Source organism: Trichosporon asahii, assembly GCF_000293215.1.
Source record: "Trichosporon asahii var. asahii CBS 2479 unplaced genomic scaffold scaffold00051, whole genome shotgun sequence".
In the NCBI taxonomy this organism is placed as follows: Eukaryota; Fungi; Basidiomycota; class Tremellomycetes; order Trichosporonales; family Trichosporonaceae; genus Trichosporon; species Trichosporon asahii.
The window spans coordinates 828740-845964 of NW_014040873.1; the positions used below are offsets into that span (position 1 = coordinate 828740).

Here is a 17225-nt window from a genome sequence, read left to right on the forward strand (position 1 = left end):
TTCTATCAAGTTGTGCTGGTGAAAAGAGAAGAGGAATGAGGCGAGCTTGATGCGCAGAATAACGGTTGTTCTATTAACATATCCGACATAAAATCAATCCTTCGCTCCGCTTGCCTTAGAAGCGGAAGCAGAGGAGGAGGGGGTTGTCTCAGTGGTCGGCGCCTGAGCGGTGCCAGTTGCAGAACCGGAAGTAGCGCTAGCACTCGCACTCGCAGCCGGTTCAGTGGCGGCAGCTGTAGCGTCCGAGTCCTCTCCAGAGTCCATGTGAGAGTCACCATCGTCATCAACCAGGTCCAACTTCGCACCATGCTCGTCCTCGCTCAGGATAAGACCTTCTGCGGAAGAGGGGTCGACGATGTGAAGCTCGCCATCCTCATCGTCATCAGCAGTCTGGAATCGAATACCGGAGGCACCGAGAATGTTGACGATGTTGGCTAGACCGCCAGCGCCAGCGATACGGAAACCACCGCCACCACCACCAAAGCCACCACCAACGGGGGACTGAGATTGACCAAAGACATCGGGAATAGACTCAGGCGTATCGCGACCAACTGTTGAGTCAGTGACGATCAGCAGGAAATCGCTTACCTTTGTTGTCTACTCGCTCCTTGATCCACGCCTGCCACTCCTCAGTAGTACGGCCGTTGAGAAGAGCAATGATGACAACGGTCATGTTGTCGCAGCCGATTCCGCCGGTTTCCGAATCCGTCGCAAGACACTTGACCATCAGATCCTCGCAAATCTTGCCCATATCATCGCCATTGGCAACAGCACGGCGGACGAAGTCGATAACTTGCTGAGACGACAGACAATCCCAGATGCCGTCACAAGCAAGAACCAGGAACTCTTCCTCCCCATCTGCCTTATGGGTGATGATCTCGGGATCGGCAGTCACAATCTGCTGCTCCGGTTGCAGAGTGTAGTTCTGCTTGAACTCGAAATCGCCGATTGCACGAGACAGAGCCAGATTGCCTGGCAAGTCAGTGTCGAACGCGGAGCAAACATACCATTAACCCGACCAAACTCCACAAAACCGCCAGCAGCAGTGATGCGGGCGGTCTCCTCCTTGTTGGTGGGCTTGTGATCATTGGACATGGCCTTCGCCTCACCCTGATAGCCAAGAACCGCCCTCGAGTCACCAGAGTTGGCCTGCCGTTAAACATTGCGACTGCACTATGGAACTTACGACAATGATGCGTCCATCGGGGGTGATGAGACTGAGCACCGCCGTGCAGCCAGAAGGATCATTGAAGAAAGTGGGGTCGGCACGGAGGTCCTCATCGGTCTTCAGGAAAGCCTGCTTCAAGGCGGTCTCATAGTCCCCAGACTCTGGGGCAGGTTAGCAGGGTCCGCGCGAGAAGCTGGGCTCACTGTAGCTGTCAAGCGAGGCGAGGCGTGTGTGAAGAGTAGTGCCAGAGAACTTGGCGACCGTGGAGCCACCGTGGCCGTCAAATACGGCAGCCATAGCCACTCCCTTGTCCTCTCCTCCTTCATTGGAGACTGTTGAGCCCGCCGGCTGCTCAGGAATGTCCTCAGAGGGCTCGTTGGTGCCTCCACCAGGAGGGAGATAAAGATGAACCGAGTGCGAGTCTTCCATGCCTATCGCATCGTCAGCACCAATTGCTGATATCCACTCACTTATCCTCCAGCCTTGCATGTCAGAGAGACCGACCCAAAATTGCTTCGGACGGACGACGGTCGTCGTGTGCTTTTCGGTCACTGAAGATGTGAGAGTCGCGTGCCCAAATGGTAATAAGTTATGTCCACGTTCGTAAATCGACGATGGAGAAGGTAACGCGGTCATGGACAACGGGGGGATCAACGTCAGCATCGAGTACCGTTGATTGTAAGCTTCCAGGTTGGGTACGAACCTGGCTCGGACAATGTTTGACCCTAGAAAAGTCAGCTAAAGCGAAGATCGGCGGGTGATAGTGTAGGCAACCAGAGTGCTGCGAACGTCATGGCCAGCGTTCATCCCTGTCGTCTGGTACTCCATTCGCCCGCACGGATTACACGCACCATGTTGGATAATTAAGAGTGATGTAAACAGACAATCTATGTCGAACAGCTGGATATCGATGAGCGACTTCTACCGAGTTTCGAGTCGAGAGCGAATAGAAAAGGGAATCTTGATTCTCAAGCGCAAGTTGACGGACGTCGACAGGATGTAGAAATCAGGAAGCGTAGTCGGTGAGTTTGCAGCGAGGCAAACTGATACAATGCTTAGATGGTCGCTATTGCACAAGTGAAGAGAGGACACGCGGGGTGGAACAGGATCGCGGTGTGGGTGGCGGAGGGAGCGGGGGCAAAACGCAGATGAAAACGCGCCACCGCACTGGGTCGCGAGCTCGCGAATCGAGTCTGGCCCCTTCACTTGCAGGGCCACGGGCCACAGGGTCATAGGGCCTGGCAACGATGGTAGGAGGTACGTTCAGTCTTCCACCTACACCCAAACTCAAGGGATGACCGCACCCACTTGTTTGCCGATGGTATTTCGCGACACATCGCGCAGAGTCGTGGTCCATTGGTGGACGCGTTCCTCATTGTGTATGCTTCCTCGAGGGACTGCGCGTTCGGACCTGGTATCGACACGGCTCGTAGAGCAGTCCTGTCGATCCCCAGAGATCACGACAAAAACGATGGATATAAGGCTATTTCTTTCGCAGCGTCTGTGGCCCGTAGATGGATGCATAGAGGCTAGATGGACTCATTAGATGTGCCATTCATAGGCTCTTTGATATCAGGCTGTGGTACCTCGACCCTCACGTTGAACGGACTCCGTCACTGTCACATGTGTCGCCTCATACCTCGCCATGAATGGTTGTTGGCAGGGTCAAATCGCCACCCGAGTCTGGTACAGCGCGTTCTCCTGACGAGATTGGAGGGTGTAAGCCGGATCTTTGATGACATGAGCTCTGCCTGGCCCCGTGTGACAGCTTTCCCCATAGTGGGCAAGCAGACTTCACAACTCAACGTTATGTGCGCAGTACCTCATGAATCCAGTGCGACATGACCGCTACTGCCGCCCCCGAACGTTTGTCGATCACTACTCATCACCAATCCGTGACCAAATGCCTGCCAGGCACGTCCCTCTGACAGGGAGCGATGAAAAGCTTGGGTGGACCTCTTACAACGGCGATAAAGCCTTCTTACTGCCGTGCTGGAGCACAAAGCGCATCGTTGTACTCCCAGCCCATGGAGCCATGTCAGCGGACTTTCGCGGGCAGTTGATCCAGGACGGGGGAGGTGACTACTCGAACCGAAATCAACGGCGGCTCCTGGACCGTGGTTCTATCTCACACCTACCACAGTCCGTGCACGAATTTCCTCCCTTGTACTTCTGGGATGACGAAAACAGAAAACCCATAACGAGTGGATGGGATGTTCAGGAACACAAGCCACGTGGCGATGGCCGTAAAAGTCGGCTCTAAGCTGATCGCGCTCTAACGTCCGACGGTCTTGGCTGCCGGAGATTTTGTCGGTGGCCGTTGGTGGCGGCTGAAGTTTGGGTGCCCTGAGCCGCGGGCGGTCGCTGGTGACTGAGGTTGTCAATTCTTGGAGGCTGGTACTTACTTCCCATCCGTCAAGCTTGTGAGTCGCCCTGCACCTCGTCAACTCCAGAAACATCACTGACATCGACAGTCGCCATGTCTGCGCAGAACAAGAGTGAGCATCGATCCACCGACTACCGACACCGATACGAAAGCGAGCGGAAACGGACGGCTGGTTGCGGTTGTGACTCGGGAGAGGTGTCGAAGATTTTTGGAAAGCAGAATGTGCAGTTCGGTGGAAGGAGTTGAGCCATCGACAGAGCGGACGAGATTGGGAAAAGGATGACTGTGCTGGAGGTTGACAGGAACACCAGACAACAGGATCGGGAAGGAAACGGAACATTGAACTGGTGTTGTGATGATCGGAACCCTCTGTCACGAGTCATAACCGTCAAAGCCTTACCGACGACGACGCTTTATCGATGATGATGGACTGGACGCTGACTTTCTCAGGCGGCAAGACCCAGGAGGCCAAGGCCCGCGCGGCTAAGAAGGCTGCCCTCAAGGGCACCCAGTCTCACGCGACGAAGAAGGTCCGCACCTCGGCCACCTTCCACCGTCCCAAGACTCTCCGTCTTGCTCGTGCTCCCAAGTACCCCCGCAAGTCGATCCCTCACCTTCCCCGCATGGACCAGTTCCGCACTATCCAGTTCCCCGTCAGCACTGAGTCTGCCATGAAGAAGATTGAGGACCACAACACCCTTGTCTTCATTGTCGACCTCCGTGCTAACAAGCGCAACATCAAGGACGCGGTTAAGAAGCTTTACGACGTTGAGGCTGCCAAGATCAACACCCTCATCAGGCCCGACGGCAAGAAGAAGGCCTACGTCCGCCTCACTGCCGACTACGACGCTCTTGAGGTCGCCAACAAGGTAAGTTTCCCCCCTCTGTTGGCGAGGTACTGACTTCTCAGATCGGCCTCATCTAGGTTGTGACTTTGGGCTCGTAGCGGGGGGGTGATGCATACTTATACGATACATTCAACTATGTGGGACGACTATGCCGTGAAATTGGGGAGGGGGGGGGGGGGAAGGGCTCGTGTAATGATCGAATCGAGATACCTCGGTATGCCGTCGGCATTTGCGGTCTACAAACTGTCTCCTTGGAAGGCAACGCGCCTTTCCTTGTGACCTTGCTGCACCTGTCCGGAATGATCCAAGAGCGCGATGTCCCTCTCGACGAACAGAACGTGGCCATCATCACGAACGATGATGACAGTGGATACGCGTGTACCGTACCACCGGCCTCCCTCAGTCGGTCTGTCAGCTGGCGGTGCGTTGGGGTCAGGACCGATGATGACAGGTTGAACACGAGTTGCCCTAAACAAGTCCTTCGCCGATGTGACGGGCGGCGCCGGCCTAGGTGTCAGATACAGATTATGACGTGATGCACTCACGACAGCAGATCCAACATCCTGGTCACAAGATGTTCCTCATTGCGTCCCTCCATCGCCCAGGCCTCCAAAGTCTTGGCCATGCGTTCTTCACCTTCGGTAACCTTAGGGTACGGCTGATCCCAAGGAGAATTAGAGATGCCTTGACATGAATCGTTGTTGGGTGTCAGTTGAGTAGGTTCCGGTCGGTTGCTGAGGTATCCAACCTCTGCAGGGCTGCTCTGCAGATCGAATAGGAGAAGGTTGAAGCCGACGTAAGCTTTTGCGGGAATGTCTTTGAGAAAGTCTGACACAGAAACCTTCGCATCCGGCGCAGCAGACAGGAAGGACTTGAGAAGCATGCCTCGAGACGGCGGGTCGGGAGGAGTTGCAACGATAGGGTACCGAATGTTCGTGCTGCGGCGTCAGTACCCGGCATGTGGTGACGGCCCTTACACTGTACCGACTCTCAGATCCTTGGTAATACCCAGCCACGTTCCCTTCTCTGCAGTACCAAGGTCTCGCCCGCTAAGCACTTGGCTCGCAGGCGCCGCACCATCGAAGTCGTGCCACTCGGCAGGCGCAGTGGGCCTGTCAAGGAACTCATCGCGATTAGCTGCGAGGATTCTGTTCATCAGCTGAGTACAAGAGAGGTGCTCACAGCCTGTATCCAGGCTGTCCCAACGTGAAGAAAACGATGCACATTGACTAGCGCTGAGCTGGGTGGTTGTGATGGTGAGATGTCGACTGCCAAAGCCGCTCATCAGAAGGAGATTCGGGCGAGATTCAGTTCCGGCGAGCGCCGTCCACCGGGCAATGGACTTGCCGAATCGTGGATCAGGCACCAACGCTCCTGGCGGCCGCACCATGACATGACGACACGTGATGGGTGGCAGCATCATTCCCTATTCTCTGGCAGCGATGGGCGGCTCCAATCCACTGGGTATGAGTATATGAGGGCGCGGTCCCTTTCGCCCGATCCATTATGCAGCTGATGATGTGAGGGACAATATGTACATTTATACAACGTACTAGACAGTACTACCACTACTACGCATTGATTCTACAACTTGGTTACGCTTACGCTTCGTTCAGTACAATATCCGCCCACTGCCGGCCACGGTCGTCATTGACACCGATACCAGCCTTGTTGAGACGCTCCTCTCCCCATAACATCAGACGCACAAGACCCCCAAGTTTGGTCTCCATGCCTTGACCCTGGCTCTCCAGGATGGCAGCGTTGAGCTCCTTGGCTACCTTGACACGCTGCGTGCGTTTCATTAATTGAGTGATGGAGGCGAACGCAGGATCAGCCGGATGGTCGTCACGGGCTAGATGAGGAAAGGCCAGCAATGCCATAGTCTTCTCGAGATCAGCCAAGAACTCAGGATTCTGTGCGCCCCTCGGAGCCAGCTCGAGCGTCGCAAATTGCAATGCTTCGTCGACCTTATCCTCTCGAATAAGTTCAATAAGACGAAGAAGGAAAAGGTGAAATAAGAGCGGAGGGTTCGTGTCGAGTATCTACTTCGTCAGCGTCGTCGACGATGCACGTCTGAATCTGGTTTCCCCTCATATCAGGTCTGTGATAAGTTCGGTTTTTCCGCATGGCCTTGCCGAAGCCGGCTAAGCGTGGTGCATGAAGTTTTCTAATCATTGGGGAAACCAGCGCTGCGACTCACCTCGGGATCAAGTTCGTTCACACGACGAACAGCTTCCTCGACTCTTCCGTCTTCGACAGCCTGTCTAATCTCCATACGTTCCTGTATCATGTCCTGATCGATGGTGGTTGGGATTCCCGTCTCCCTAGCGAATTCAACAGCTGCATCGGAAAAGCCCTCGACCACAAGATAGTCAAAAACCAGGGCATTGAGATCACTGTCACGTCAGCCAATTGCGCTAAGAAACAGGTAGATAGAGAAGGCAGTTTCAGAGGTGCAAATATAAAGGGTGTCCTCAAGAAAGTTAGGAGAGATTCCCACTTGCAGATTGTGTCTCATCCGGGAGAAGCGTTGAGGGCGTGGGAAAAGACTTACCTCTTCGAAACCTCGGCCGCCTCGAGCTTACTCTCCCATGAAGAGTGGTCCGAGGCTTGCTGTAGAGTAACCCTGCTCGTAGCCATGTCGAGACAGGCATGCACGAGGGGAGTACGAGGATAAAATATGGTTGTCGATGGCAATATAAGAGTCGATCGAACTGTCAAGTCCTGTTCCAATGGTGCGAACGGCAATACGGCATCTGACAGAGTGGCACGTGTCTCTTTACGTAATACCTACGACATTGTTTACTCGTTGTCCACGGATGTCAACAACAATTACTCATACCATGGAGAGCTTTCAGTTCTCGGCCCTTCATGAAGCTACAGCGATAGCTTTCTCTCCCGGCTCGACCTTTGTTGCCACTGCGACGCAAAACACAATTCTTGTGCGCTCCGCGAAAACATTGCAAGTGGTGCGGCAATGGGATTGCGACACCAACGAGGCGTCGGGTCTCATCGTCATTGACGACATTAAATGGTCCGGTAACGGCACTCGACTCTTGGCTGCATCCAAACACTCAGACTGCGCGTGGGTGCTGGATTTGTCATGCGAGAAAGCGATAGCGCGCGTAGAGGCTCCCCATGTGCGAACGGACTGGGGCCTGGACGATATCCGTATCTGGACCGAGGCAGTACGTCCGTCGTTCAGTTTTTGGGCTGACTGCAAAAGTCTTTATCCATATACAACGTGGATTTGGGGGCCGCAAGATTGGTGCAGCAGGTTCTAACTTGTTAGTACCAGGCTGCAGGATCACAACTGATATCAAGCGAAGCACACATTCTCGCCAGACCATCGATACATGGCAATACCCGAGAGACATTCCGGCAAGGACTACCTTGGTATCTATGACAGCGTCTCCCTGGTGCGGGTAGGTGATCAAGACGAGTTCCGACTGACAGCAGCATTTTCCGATCCATGTGACAGAGGTCGAGTGCCTTTCCTGGAGCCCCTGCGGCAAGTGGATAGCAGTCGCGGACTGGAAGCTCTCGGTGAGTCAAATGTGCGTCCGCTGTTACTAACTCCCAACAGTACAACGTGCTAGTGTACTCTCCTGTTGGGGCCAAAGTTGGGACCTATCAGAGACCATCGTCCGTGTTGGGCGTCAAGTGCGTCTCGTGGTCTCCGAATGGTCGGCATCTGGCAGTCGGCGGTTACGATGGGGTCGTTCGCGTTCTTGAGTCCGAATACTGGCAGCCAATATCGGTTGTGAGGGGATTCGAAAATGGCGCGCTTGTGGAGCCAAGTACATCCGGGCTTGAAGAATTGGTGCATTGTAGGTCTTGACCGAGCAACCTTATGCGAGTCTAGCCTTGACTGACAACAGTCCAATGCGCGGCCGCGGCGCACAACAAGGGAGCTACGGAAGTCGATCAAGTCGGCTTCAGCAATGACGGCAAGCTTTTGTTCTTTACACAACGTCGTGCGCTGCATATGTACAGCTTCCTCCCCGAATCGTATGCCGCCACTCCGAATGTGACTCACGAAACCTCCGTGGTGTTCAATCGGGAGATCAGCGATGTCCGCCTTTGTCCCACGACACCCCGCTTCGTTGTCGTAAACGACGATTCCATGGTATTTCTCTGTGACGTGAAGGTAGTACAGGGTGCACGGGTTCCAGAGAGTAAGTTTGACTAGTCCAACAGAGGTCATTGACGTTCAGGTCGCCAATTCCGTCCTACTCGCGCAATCTGGGCTCCGGACGGAAAGGCGGTGGCTCTTTTCGACCAACAGTCGTTTTGTATTGTGTATGAAGATGTGGTTGGAGAAGCAGGAGAACAGTGGGAAGAAGAGTAGGTTGGCAAAGAATACGTGACGCCATAGCCCTTTTGTACAGCAGTCTAGCTTCTCCTCTCACATCCCGTGTTGTATCAGCTGAAGGCATGAATCGTGGTGAAACCATGCAAGCTGCTGTCGCAGCAACGGCGTTCCAACAAGTGTCAGTCAACATACACATTGCATCTAAGCTCAATCAACACAACAGTCTCTGCCGAAGAAGACCCTATCCCGGGTATCGGCTCAATCACTTCGCGGAAAATTATCGTGTCGCCCGGGGTACACGACGCCTTCTCGAAACGCAGAAGGCTGTCCAAGTTCTCGGGCAACTCAGCTGAACAACATCGATGCGGCCATGTCTACGTTTCCCCCGGCGGCAGCAAGGAGCTGTGCAGCTTGATCTGGAGAGGCGCCGAGGCCGACAAGCTGGTAGTCAGCGCATAAGAATCGACGGCAACGCACCGTTTCTATGTCACGACTGTTAGGAGAACCGCTGGAGCTCCCGGACGGCGCTGATCCCGAGGCTCCGGCGCTGGAACCATGGGTGGAAGACGTAGGTTGAGCGGGAGCACTCCCGGCCACGGAAGAAGGGCCGGCCTCAGGAGCGCGCATCCTCGCCTGCTCTGGGAGTTCATGTTCCGACAAGAATGGGATTTCCGTCTTTGCGATGCGCAAGGTATTGGTGGAGAGGTCGATGCACGCCTGGTGGCGCTTGAGCATGTCCAATCCAAAGAGCAAGTCGACAGATTGCCCCTCCAGCACAGAGAACGCCACCGGTAGGAACATGTCGCCGAGTTTGATCTGAGCCGAATGAATGCGACCTAGAATTTTTGCGGTGCCGACTCCTTGAGCGACACCGGAAAAGCGTTTGTCAAGGAGACGCATGATGCCGCACGCTTCAGCGCATTCAGGTGAAACTAGAGTCAATTTGTGAATGCTCCTCGAGCACTTACTGATGGTAGTCTGGGCGCCAGAATCAACAAAGGCCTTCACAGGATGACCGTTCACTTCCACATTGATGTAAAGCATCGTGACGTGTCCGAACGACTCGGGCTTGCGAGTTAGGATGCACGCGGATGGTGATTACGCACTGAGAATTCCATAGCGTGTTGCATGTTCTCCAGAACGGCTTCCATTCGAATAGCTTCCTCGATCTTCTTTTGGGCCTGCTTTGTCAGTCCAGCGACGCTACTTCCGCTAACCTCGATATCGTACGGGTCCGCGTTGAGCAACTAGATGGTCAGCTCCGCGCCGTGAAGGCCGAGTTACCTCGATCTGCCTCTCTTTCTCCTCAGCCGCCGCCCTCATGGTGGACTCCTGGCGTCGAATTATCTCTTTAAAACGTGATCCTCCGGCCTGTATCGCGGATGCGAACTCGGGGTTGGCCTGGGTCGTCAACATCGAATGTATCTTGCTGGCAGGAGCTATGAAACGTACCTGACGCAGTTGTGCCATGAGTCTAGGATCACCCAAAGCCTGAAGTCTCATCCTCTCGAAGTCTGCATCGCTGGAAACGGAGACGCCTTGGCTCGGAGTGTTGGAACCGGATGGCAACGGCCGAGGATCACTGCCATTAGGGCTGCGGAAGAGGGTACCACGCACCGGAAGGTAAGGAAGAGAGTTGCGCTTTCGCCATTCAAACCGTAGCTCGACAAAGGCTTGTCGTCCTCTGACAGAGCTACGCCAGCATCGGTCGAGAGGGTTTGGTCGGGTGCGGGCACGGCAGCCTGCCCGTCAGATGTTGATGTGGTCAGGTCCATACCTCGGCCTCAATGAGGGCTTTGACGTCGCGCACCACCATAGAAGGGTCTACTTCTTGATCGTATATGCTCTCTGGAGCTATAATGGTGAGTCTCATGCCGAATGTCGATTGTCGAGATAATGTGCTTGACTGTTGATGTACTCCTATGGACTTGCATCCAACTTGTGTTACGTCAGGAACCTCCACCTAGAGGCTGGCGTCCTACTCGCCACATAGATCTAATGACCGCTAATACCGATGATCGACGTTGAGCATCTTTTATAAGAAAAGTGCGTCGACTCCAGTCTCTTTAACAATACACCAGACGACGACGCCGTGTTCTCCCACCTTTGGCATGGCTGTCTCTCACCCAGCGAAACCACTTGTGGGTTGTTGGGAAATGTGTAGAAATCGATCATCTCGGGTCTTGAGTACGCCTTGTTCTAACGATTCGGTGGGCCGGGCGTAATTAGATCACGGAACATCATTTATTCATGCAAGGGTTATACCAAGATTGTCCATGAAATTCAGAGCAAGTGGCCCAAGGGTATTTCTTGCAGCGGGGCTTGCGGTGCCGATGGAACTCTATGATTTGGCTCATATCTGTACCGCCTGAGGGGTCTGGCCGCTGAGCTCTCCGCGTTCATGATAGCCACGTGTTGATTGATGCAGATCAAAGCAAGTGCAAGACCCGGTGAGGATAACTGACATAGCAATCGAGCAGGCAAATGGGTCACCGCGTCGCCATTGGACCACTGATAGCACTGCATCTCTGACATTGGACTACAGCACTAAAGCTTCTTCTTGACCTCTTCGTAGGCAGCGGCGATGTCGTCCCTGGAAAGCTGTCGTTGTCAGTGTCATCCTGATTATCTGTACCAACACCTTGAACTGTCGGTTAGCATTTGTCATCGCATGGGACATACCAGGCCAACCAACGACAAGACCGGACTTGTCACTAGCCTCTGGCTTCGGAATCATGTGGAAATGAACGTGATCGACTTCTTGGTGGGCAATGCGGCCGTTGTTCTGGGGAGTCAGCCATGCTCGCGACAATACACAGCGCGCCAAACGCAGTGAGGCATGTGCCTGCATTCCGTTTCCCCCATCGACTGCAACAACGCGGTAAACATAACCAGACGACTCAACTCGGTAGTACCTACCTGGAGGATATTGTAATTCTCAGCGCCGGAGGCCTGAGCCAGCTTCTTCGCCATGGGGAGGATGTCTCCCATCTGGTCATCGGGCAGATCCGTTAACTTGGCAGCATGATCTGATGTTAGCATACGGCTACATGAGCACCAACACTTGGGGATAACAAGACAGTGTCCACGAGCGATGGGACCGATGTCCATGAAAGCGAGGGCGGTGTCGCTTTCGAGGAGCTTGAAGCAAGGGATTTCGCCTGTCGTTAGCCTACAATCCCATGGGCGCGGTGGGCGCAGCCGCTGTGTGCACAACAGAACCCCACCACTAACCCTTGACAATCTTGCAGAAAATACAGTTGGCGAGCGACGACATCGTGTGGATGTGGATGAGCTTGCTGCGTGTGTGGTTGGAAGAGTAGCGTCTTGACAAGTAAGTGTCCTCGTTCACGACGTCAGAGGACAGGGGGCGAGATGGCAACCGTGGGATAGCTGAGATTATTCCCAGGTCTGTCGGGCCCGACCACCCGAAGGTATCGGCCGAACAGCAGCCAGCGCCTTGACTCGCTGTAGATAAAACGCGCAGCCGGACGCTCACTCTCTTGCACGCATCCCCTCCATGACATCGCCCACCGCCGCCCAGCCCGCACTAGCTAACCACACGTCCCAGAACTACAACGAGCATGCCTCGTTCGTTTACTCGGACAAGAATACGGCTCCCATTCTCCGGCTTCTGAATGCACAGAGTGGGGAAAGTATTGTGGATCTGGGATGTGGCACAGGCCAATTGACTGAGAAGATCAAAGCGTTGGTAGGCGAAGGTGAAGTTTGGGGGGTGGACTCTAGCGAAGACATGGTTCGTTGGGATCAAACAGTCATGGCCTGACGCTCAGTTGTCCTTTGCCAGAGAAAACGGAAACGCCTTGGGCATCGAATACACTCGAGGTGACATTCAGGACTATAGAACGCTGGACGCTTCTCTTGAGGGCAGATTCGATGCTGTTTTCTCATCCGCTACGTTCCACTGGTGCAAAGCGAACCCTGGTGGTGTTGTTGAGACCATCAAGTGGCTGCTGAAGCCTGGGGGCCGAGCGGTTTTCGAGTTTGGTGGCTTCCAGAACACGTGAGTTTCTCAATGGGAGCCGCGGGACAGTCACGTCCACTGACATCAGTGTCGGCGTACGTGGTGCCTTGCATGACTGTCTTCGTCGACGCGGCTACGATCCGGCGAAAGCGGACCCCTGGTACTTCCCTACAGCCGAGCAGTACTCTGCAGTAAGCCAGCCACCTCTGCTTCTGAGAACTAATTCACATAGCTACTGCAATTGCACGGCATGAGTCCAAGTGATGTTGAACTCCACCAACGGCCCACGCCCCTGACCACCGACCTCTTCGGCTGGTTGAAGACTTTTGCACGCAGAACGTTTTTCGCTGAGTTCTCCGATCTGGAGGCTAATTCGATGATGGAGGAAGTAGTGGAGAGCTGCCGTCCAGACAACTACTGGTGTGACGCCATGCCTGGTCTTGGGATCAAGCCTCCCGTAGGCGCCACTGGCAATGAGGGCTGGAACGTTCACTACGTCCGCCTTCGCGGTAGTGCAACTGCTCCTAGCTGCTGAAGATGATGCATTGCTTCGGACCTACATCTTGGCCGCCTTGGCCTTGCGCAAAGCTTGACGGGCACCGATGGCGCGACCCACTTTGCTCTCGTTCTTAACTTCAATGGTCTCACTGAGCCAGTTGCCGGATTCCACGAGCTTGTCGAGATCTACACCAGTCTGGAATCCGAGCTTGTGCAGAGCATACACGACGTCCTCGGTCGCGACATTGCCGGTAGCACCTGGGGAGTAGGGACAACCTCCAAGACCAGCAAGAGAAGAGTCAACGATGCGCAGTCCCAGCGGAAGAAGCGCAAGAATGCTGGGAAGGGCCATGGAAAAGGTGTCATGGCAATGAGCCTGTTTCTTGTCAGTTCAGGGAACCCCGAGCAACAAGTACTCACGGCCATTTTCTCCACAGGAACTCCAGCATCGATGAGGGCTTGCCACAAGGAAACCCAAGCCTTCGGATTTCCCTCGCCGGTCGTGTCCCCCAGGGAGACCTCGTAACATCCCATATCGAGAAGCCTTTGCGCGACCTTTACAACATCCTCGGGAGCGGTAGGTCCGGCATACGGATCCGTCATAACGCAGGACACATAACCACGAACTCGGTAGCCGTTGGCGGTGGCTTTCTCGATGACATTCGGCAGACCGCTCAGGACCTTCTCAACGGTAGCGTTGTTGTTTGCCATGGAGAAGGGCTTTCGTTAACACAACGTCGCTTCTGGAACATGCTTCTGGAACATACCTCTGTAGCTGAAACAAACACCGCCACCTCGTTCGTAAGCGGCACGCCGCTGCGAGACGATTGCTCCTTCTCCTCCAAGGCGAGAAGCCCCTCCAAACCCCTCATGTTCGGGACCAGAACAGGGTAGTGAATCGGCTCACCCTCGACCTTCGCATTCAGAGATGGAAGTGAGGGAAGGAGCTGCGGCGTGTCTGCCATTTGGGGAACGCGGTCCGGACGGACGAAACTGCCCACCTCGACAGTTCGGAGACCACAGTTGAGAAGTCGTTCCACCAGTTCCTTCTTGACTGCGGTAGGAATGGCCGGGGGAGGAATGTTCTGTAGTCCGTCACGGGGTGCAACCTCTACGATTCTGCGCGGCGGTCAGCTCTCGAGTCGATCCCGCAGACCCACCTCACGAAGTTGTCTCCAGACGGGTTGACGGCGGTGCTGAGAGGGCGCAGTGCCCGGGATAAGGGGATGCTGCCTCTAACACTCAAAAGAGCATGTCGTCCCGTAGTAGCTCGCACAGCAGGGAACATCATCGTTGTTGATGAAGATGATGACGGAGATGGTGGTAAGATGTGAGATGTGGACTGATTGAAAGGACGGGCAACAGGCATCAAGTACATGTATGAATTGGACCAAGGCCGAATGCCGGCAAGCCTGCCATGCCTGGCAGACCGAACTCGGCTAGGCCGAGAGCCGACCGACTGAAATATCCGGAACTTGCCTCCGATGTCGGACACCTGGCTCAGAGCCAGGGTCAGATTACACTGCACCCTATGAGGAAGTACATATTTCGGCAAACGACCGCCCAGCTGTGTAAGATAAGATCAGCCTCCACCATCGCGTATTGCGGTGGCCGTTCGTTCGGCTTTCATGGCTCACTCTTGACACTCTGTTCCATTTGATCCTCTGCTCCGTTTTCCCCCCATGAATAGCCTTTGCTTCCCGTCGGCAAAGTCAACAGCCAATCTCTCACTTCGGACCCATCACTTCTGTATTTCGGTTTTCTGTCTCTGGGCAGAACTAAGAGATAAGCTGATGTCAGTCGACACGCACTTGGGACGACAAGTGTGTCTCGGTGTACGGCATTTCTTACACGCTTTCACGCATATGAACTGACAATTATTCATGATCTGGTCTGAGTCACGATCCCCTCATCAGGTACTCACCTTCCTGCCACTATGAAGAACAAAGTGAAATGCGTGCCGTTGGCCGTTGTTGATTTGGGACAGTGCCCATCGAAGTTTCTCCTCGTCGAACGCCCCAGAACTGTGGCAGCGTCAAGGTCTACTCATATGATGCTAACCAGCCCACCCCTGCTCGTCGTCATGCTCCGGAGTCTCCTCACGACCCCCTTCTTGGATAGTGTATCTGCCTACGTCCCACAGCACTGGGGATCACATGAGCTTCTTGTGACGTCGAGTGTGCTCACAGGTGCCTTTGCCGCTGCCTGGGTGGCCTTCAGGACCTTCTCTGACAGCGTCTCTCAGATGATGCAACGGTGTTTCCACAGCGAGGTGTTCCCGATCTTGCTCTGTGAAACCCAAAACGCCTTTAGGAATAGCCCACGACACGAGACACCCGTCCAAGTGTAGGCGCAGGTCATAGTGATGAGCTGCAAACGGTGTTAAGTCCTACAATCGGTCACAAACCTTACCAGTTGCTTGATGACGTTGAATGCACCAGAAGTTGCGACTTCGCAGAACCGGAAACGTGGTAACATCTTGAAGGGGGTAAACGCTTTGGGAGTGTTCTCGGAGTCGATGGAGCGTGAACATACTCTGCCGATATGATAGCTAACCAATGGGTCCAGGAAACTGAGCGACGTCAAAATGCGCGCAGCCGCCCAGACCGTGACCTCGACGGGTTGAAATACGAGAAGGATGTGGACTGGTGTTTTTCACTCTGCACCGGTGAGCACATCGACTTACGAGGTGAACTCAGGTGGGAGTCACATGATGGAGAGTGGCGGTGGAGGTTGTCAGCTGAGGTGGAGGTGGTCCCTGCGGTGGCTGCCCGTGGGAAACTGAGGTCACTCGAAGTTTCTCACGGTAGGCAAGCATCAGATCACGTGATTGCCCATTTTCAGCTGAAGGGCAAACAATTTCTGCTTAACCAGGCCGCCGAGGATTATCGACCGTGGGCAAGTTGTGAACGAGCTGAGCCTTCCTCGGAGGCCTGCGCCGTATTTCTGGATGGAGGCAACCGTGGGAAACTTTGAATCTGGCACATGCCTCCTCCGACCTCGATCACTGTTAGCACGCTTCTGAGTGGCGCACCTTCACTGTAGGAGACTTTGAGGCTCACGGAAGCTCTTGAGGCCGCTGTTGGAAGGTTTGCACCGTCCCCTCATGAATTCTGAGTACGCTGTCTAAAGGAAATGTGTGTCTCACTCATTCCTGCTTCCTCTTCGCTGATTCTGGTGTTAGCTATATCAGAAAACGCTGCTCTGTTCATTTATCTTATTGCGGTAAATCTGCTCTGCTTATTATGCAAGATGTAGGAGCCTCACAAGTTCTGAGCACGCTACCTCAGAAAGAAATTGTGTCTTGTTCATTCCTGCTTCGTTTTCGCTGATTCCGGTGTTACCTATATCACAAGACGCAGCTCTGTTCATTCATCCCATTGTGGTAACCCTGTTCTGCTTATTGTGCGAGGTTGAAGCTGCTAAATTGTCCTCTTCTTCATGACGTTCCTCTTTCCTATGAGGGATCGTGGGTCGTCCTGGTAACTAGGGCTCCAGTTGAAGCTCCTCTCTCCCCACCTTGATACTAGTTTGCTGCGCGATCGGGGCGCGAGCTGCTCTTGCCCGATTTAGCAGGTCGAGGCGCCTCAAGCTCACAAAGATAACGCGACTTTTGCCATGCATGCATGCTCCTTTGGGCATAGTGCACGGCAACTGCCTAGTCATAGGGCTCTTCCTGTTTGTGCGACACACGTGCACAGCGACGATTCTCCTCCCCCATTCCTGCTCCTTTTGTCCACTGAAAACTCTCTTGGACACGGTGTCATGAGAGAAGTTGCTGAAAGAGAAGCGGGTTGATGCACTACTACTTGGCTCAATCCTCGAATTTCCAAGTTGCCTCGCTGTTACTGCACACACTGGTGTTCTTGGACATGCAGTGCAAGCCCTTGGGTCTGTCTGCTGCTCGAGTCCCCCGATGGTGAGATCGACCGGCATGACAGTTGAGCACCTCAAGTGAGCGTACGCACCTTCGCTGATCTCTTTGACAGACGAGCGATCTTCCCCCGCCTATTTGCTGTAACAAG

General features: G+C 54.3%; 8 protein-coding genes across 8 annotated transcripts; 3 read left to right on the forward strand and 5 right to left on the reverse strand.

The window, feature by feature from the left end:
- Nucleotides 1-93: 93 nt before the first annotated feature.
- On the reverse strand, nt 94-1597 carry A1Q1_02692 (protein phosphatase type 2C; the record flags this gene model as incomplete). Its single annotated transcript, XM_014323953.1, has 5 exons — nt 94-551; nt 589-972; nt 1020-1110; nt 1187-1329; nt 1372-1597. The coding sequence occupies 5 exons, from the start codon at nt 1595-1597 to the stop codon at nt 94-96; spliced, it is 1302 nt and encodes a 433-aa protein (XP_014179428.1).
- Nucleotides 1598-3973: 2376 nt separating this feature from the next.
- A1Q1_02693 (ribosomal protein) lies at nt 3974-4500 on the forward strand (the record flags this gene model as incomplete). The annotated part of the gene is made up of 2 exons (XM_014323954.1): nt 3974-4423; nt 4480-4500. The coding sequence occupies 2 exons, from the start codon at nt 3974-3976 to the stop codon at nt 4498-4500; spliced, it is 471 nt and encodes a 156-aa protein (XP_014179429.1).
- Nucleotides 4501-4638: 138 nt separating this feature from the next.
- A1Q1_02694 (uncharacterized protein) lies at nt 4639-7042 on the reverse strand (the record flags this gene model as incomplete). The annotated part of the gene is made up of 6 exons (XM_014323955.1): nt 4639-4909; nt 4948-5340; nt 5380-5550; nt 6008-6444; nt 6603-6798; nt 6957-7042. 6 exons carry the CDS (start codon nt 7040-7042, stop codon nt 4639-4641), a joined length of 1554 nt encoding a protein of 517 aa, XP_014179430.1.
- Nucleotides 7043-7245: 203 nt separating this feature from the next.
- Nucleotides 7246-8753, forward strand: A1Q1_02695 (uncharacterized protein; the record flags this gene model as incomplete). Its single annotated transcript, XM_014323956.1, has 5 exons — nt 7246-7590; nt 7732-7948; nt 8002-8232; nt 8284-8580; nt 8620-8753. 5 exons carry the CDS (start codon nt 7246-7248, stop codon nt 8751-8753), a joined length of 1224 nt encoding a protein of 407 aa, XP_014179431.1.
- Nucleotides 8754-9062: 309 nt separating this feature from the next.
- On the reverse strand, nt 9063-10590 carry A1Q1_02696 (SNARE binding protein; the record flags this gene model as incomplete). The annotated part of the gene is made up of 7 exons (XM_014323957.1): nt 9063-9628; nt 9686-9779; nt 9824-9964; nt 10002-10118; nt 10170-10239; nt 10335-10459; nt 10528-10590. 7 exons carry the CDS (start codon nt 10588-10590, stop codon nt 9063-9065), a joined length of 1176 nt encoding a protein of 391 aa, XP_014179432.1.
- A 674-nt stretch (nt 10591-11264) lies between these two features.
- On the reverse strand, nt 11265-11994 carry A1Q1_02697 (hydrolase; the record flags this gene model as incomplete). Its single annotated transcript, XM_014323958.1, has 4 exons — nt 11265-11310; nt 11357-11502; nt 11637-11878; nt 11952-11994. 4 exons carry the CDS (start codon nt 11992-11994, stop codon nt 11265-11267), a joined length of 477 nt encoding a protein of 158 aa, XP_014179433.1.
- A 243-nt stretch (nt 11995-12237) lies between these two features.
- Nucleotides 12238-13237, forward strand: A1Q1_02698 (uncharacterized protein; the record flags this gene model as incomplete). The annotated part of the gene is made up of 4 exons (XM_014323959.1): nt 12238-12429; nt 12494-12741; nt 12791-12893; nt 12935-13237. The coding sequence occupies 4 exons, from the start codon at nt 12238-12240 to the stop codon at nt 13235-13237; spliced, it is 846 nt and encodes a 281-aa protein (XP_014179434.1).
- Nucleotides 13238-13258: 21 nt separating this feature from the next.
- Nucleotides 13259-15678, reverse strand: A1Q1_02699 (uncharacterized protein; the record flags this gene model as incomplete). The annotated part of the gene is made up of 9 exons (XM_014323960.1): nt 13259-13576; nt 13621-13920; nt 13968-14319; nt 14361-14767; nt 15125-15224; nt 15270-15330; nt 15388-15489; nt 15537-15570; nt 15613-15678. The coding sequence occupies 9 exons, from the start codon at nt 15676-15678 to the stop codon at nt 13259-13261; spliced, it is 1740 nt and encodes a 579-aa protein (XP_014179435.1).
- Nucleotides 15679-17225: the final 1547 nt, after the last annotated feature.